Raw genomic sequence first — 3995 nt, forward strand, 5'->3', positions numbered from 1 at the left:
TAAATAAAATAATTACTTCAATAATTAAAGGAAATAAATAATACGTAAAAAAAAAAAAAAGGTGGCCCAGGCCACCCAGTCAACTGGGCGCCCAGTTGACTAGGTCCGTCTGGGCTGTCTGGGCGAGACCCAGATAGCCCAGCGACGGGATTCAAGCGATCTCCACTCCATCCCCCCCCCAAACTATTATCCTTACCCAAATTTCACATTTAAACCTTATACACAAGGATTTCTCAACATACGTATATAAAATTATGCTTTTTTCCAAAAATTAACATAAAAACATGTTTTTTCTTGGTATCAAAAGCTTACCTTCTTCAGAGAGAAATGACCAACTGGGTCTCATGTTTTTCCTTTTCTCTCGGTGTCTGGATCGACAATACTACAGTAAATTTCCTCTTTCCTTATTGTCTACTCTCTCTTCTTGAAATGGTAAGGATAAATTTGAGTTTTTCTCGGTTATCAAGATTTTAAACATTTTTGCCTTTTTTTTTTTTTTTTTATTTGGTCAAAGGCCTCTTTGGAAAAATGGCCGGGTCTACCGGCCAATGGCCACTATTTCCTTTGCAATTCGGCCATGTCTCAGCCACACTCAAGTTCTCCATTGATGAAGTCCCAAGAGTCCATGTCTCAGTCCCAGTCACATCGTCCAAATAAGCTCTTTCTATTGGAAGTCTATAAATCTCATCCTTACAATAGCATGGTCTTGTTAAGCATCCTTCTCTGGTTGGACGATTCTTCTAAATTCCAACAAATATGTTATCAAATTGCATAAGAGAAATGATATTTTTACGATATATACTCGACCAATTGTATCAATTCAAGCGAGAAGGATAGCTTCTGTCATTCTGAAAAGTAAAACTCCCGAAAAGTTGTTGCAATTGAAAATGCACAAAAATGGTGTTAAACGGCACATCAAGAGCTGTGTTCCAATTTTCCTACGAACAGATAACCGTGAATGAGCAGAAACATAAGCATTGAAGGTTAATAAGAACTTGATAGATTCGCATGTCGATCACAATACGATCTTCCAAATACATCTGAAAAGAAAAAGGAAGGAACAATACGAGGTGGATGACCGACCGAGTGTGTTAATGGAACTATGCACATCTTTGGGAAATTCAATCAGCATGGAGAAGCAGCAATAGTCGACTCAGAAAGGACAATATTGACAATTCAGATTGCATGCAGCTCAAGGATTTCTGAGGGCAGCCAACCTCTTCTCCAGTTCGTCAACGCCCGAACTACAAGTAGCAAAATAAATAAGAGAACGTGGCTTACATGATCAATGAAACTAGAAGATACTGTTGCGACTGGAAAGCAAATAGTACAAAAAAAATATAAAGAAAAGACGGTTCCCATCCCACGACGGAATGAACATCGTGCAACTTGAAGTTAATTGGGGATTATAATCAATAGAAACTTGAAGAATAAATCATTTCATTTCTACTTCAGAAAATGTGAACAGAGGAAAATTAGACAGTAAACAGAAAGGTGTACACCCAAAACTTTGGTAGTAAATAATATTTAGTAAAAGAAAAGCAATGTTTGCTTATTTCAAAACCAGGTAATAATAACCTTGTGTGTGTCCCCAAGATTGACAATAATGTGAAGGAACAATGTTATAGTTCTGTGACCAATTGACCATTAATTCTTCGGCTTTCAAAAAATTGTGAGCATGCGTGTTTTGTCTGTGTGTGTGATTTTGAGAGAGACACGGAATACATAGGAAATGGGGGAAGTGTCGGTGTAGAACCATCCAATTATTTGTGCATTTTTGTCCGCCACAAGAAAGTGTGTCAAGATTGGCCATGCCACCCGATTCGGAACTGTGCTGTGCTGTGCTGTGGGGGACCAGCTTTAGGGGCCCATTGACCTGCATGAGCCCGCCCAGCACAAGCCATGCCAGTTTGGACACCGCCAGTACAAGGATTTACCAAAATTCAGTTTAAGTTATTGGTTTATTCATTTAAGACATCAGTTCTTCCTTAACGTGAACGCCTCTTAACTACAGTTGATGTAAGAAATGGTGCCATGAATTGCCATCTGCGGAGCATATATTAAGTCTGCAGCACTGTGCTGAAATTCATTCTTACAAGAAATAACACTACAGAGACATAATGACATTGGCATTTGTGTCTGAAAAACTATACCTTCCAACATCCTCAGTGTTCTTCCCAGCAATTTTTCCTTTGGGAGCGGTTGACAACTGTCAAGAACCCGAAAGGAAACACCAAATTAAATATAAGACATGAAAACTTCTCACTGCATCAAAGTAGAAGTTTCGAAAAAAAAACTAACCTGGGAGGCAATATCCACGCCAATTTCATCCAGCACCTGGAAACATCAGTTAAGCATAAACAAGTGAAATGTATTGCAAGGGATAATACCCACACTTGACAATAAATACTTCAATTCTCAAATAATCTACATTCTTTGTAAAAATATAATTGTGGCCACTGGTCAGTTTCCAATTACCCTACACTACAGTGATCTGCATTGAAAATTTGATTCAGGTAGAACTCCATGAAGCGAAAAACTCTACAGGGCACCTGGAACGTATATATTTGGTTCCTATTTCCTAATGATCTTTCTAGGTTTAACATGAAGATCAAATAGAATATTTTGTAATTGAAGAAAATTCATAGTTCAACGATAATAATGATACAGAGCAGAGTAACATCATTAAATTCTTGATTTTGACTATCTTATGATCTTTTAACAAATATATTATAATAATAAAAAAGAAAAAAAGATAAGTATATTTTTTTTTCCCCTTTTTTTAGATTATGGCTTCTGAACAGTAGTTTTAGTGAACTTGATCCAGGACAGCAATTCAAATTATGACCAACTCCCATTTAAATCAATAATTGGATTAAATAATCTTAGTGATTTAATTATCTAACAGGATTTGCACTTGATAAAACTTTAATTTCAGCATCTGGTCCAACCAGCAAGAATCATACCTGGTTTGTTAACTCTTCAGTTTCGTCCTCAGCTTCATCATTATCCAAAGCATCATCTATGGCGTCTGACATCATTTCCGTCTACAAGGACAAATATGAAACCAGATATTAACTCCATTAGGAAAATAAGTGTAATATCTTTTTGAAATACAATGCCAAATATGTACTTACTGTCATATCCATTTGTGCAGATTGTTTCTGAAATTCTTGAATCACCTTTGCCTGCTTTGCAGGTGCCATTTGCTGCAATAAAGTCCAATTAATAAGCATAAAAATCATGAATGGTAGAAGATGGAAAAATATAATTACAATATGATGTTATCCTCAATACCACGATATGCTAATTACAAAACTAAATCTCAGAATTTCATATCTCATTGACCATCCAAGTCAACATTTCAAGATAAGAACAAATTTCAGGTATTCCCTCAGCCCCTCAACATTAAATAAAAATGAAAGAGGAGTCCTAAAACAACAGATATTATCTCAGGAACACGTCGTTTTTGTCAGTAAAGATAGCAATTTCACTATCAAAGAACATATTTGTGTCTATTCAAAGAGAGACAACCTTCTCTAGGTGTCTATCCAAAGGAGAAACGACTTCTCTGTATTTAATCCAGACCCTTGGATCACTAATTAAATTATCTAATGGTTCCATGTTAAATATTAACAAACTAATTTCCTTTTATATTATTTTGGAAATTATTGCAATAATTTTTATTAATAGTATTTCATGAAGCTAATATATGAAAACAGTAAATTTCAATTAGAAGCATGGTCAAACCTTATTCATGGCTGCCATAGCTTTGCTTGCACCTTTCATACCAACAGCAACAGAAGATTGAGCAGATATTGCCTGCAAACCAAATAAAAGTAAAAAGTAAAGTTAACTCCCACATTCTGACATGAACTAAGACAACTGAAGTTACAAAAGATCCTATCCAAAGTGATGATTTACCAATTTACCTGGGTGTGAGTCGCTATGCCTCTCATCTGAGCTCGACTACCTTGTAAGTTGGCTATTTGTTG

The 3995-nt window shown here is 36.0% G+C and overlaps 1 protein-coding gene across 1 annotated transcript; it reads right to left on the bottom strand.

The window, feature by feature from the left end:
• Window positions 1-846: 846 nt before the first annotated feature.
• Window positions 847-3989, bottom strand: LOC111405793 (vacuolar protein sorting-associated protein 2 homolog 3-like). Its single transcript, XM_023034832.1, has 7 exons — window positions 3933-3989; window positions 3751-3822; window positions 3138-3209; window positions 2967-3047; window positions 2302-2337; window positions 2154-2209; window positions 847-1244 (listed from the first exon to the last, which is right to left on the bottom strand). Exons 1-7 carry the CDS (start codon window positions 3957-3959, stop codon window positions 1193-1195), a joined length of 396 nt encoding a protein of 131 aa, XP_022890600.1. The 5' UTR covers window positions 3960-3989; the 3' UTR covers window positions 847-1192.
• Window positions 3990-3995: the final 6 nt, after the last annotated feature.

Source organism: Olea europaea, chromosome 12, assembly GCF_002742605.1.
Source record: "Olea europaea var. sylvestris chromosome 12, O_europaea_v1, whole genome shotgun sequence".
NCBI classification, from domain to species: domain Eukaryota; kingdom Viridiplantae; phylum Streptophyta; class Magnoliopsida; order Lamiales; family Oleaceae; genus Olea; species Olea europaea.

Bases quoted from the DNA above. Each gene is read 5' to 3' on its own strand.
- LOC111405793 (XM_023034832.1), bottom strand. From the start codon at position 3,959: ATGAGAGGCATAGCGACTCACACCCAG. The intron at 3,048-3,137 runs GTAAGTACATAT...TTGTCCTTGTAG, and splicing joins CTGCACAAATGGATATGACA to ACGGAAATGATGTCAGACGC. The intron at 2,338-2,966 runs GTATGATTCTTG...TGATGTTTCCAG, and splicing joins CTGAAGAGTTAACAAACCAG to GTGCTGGATGAAATTGGCGT.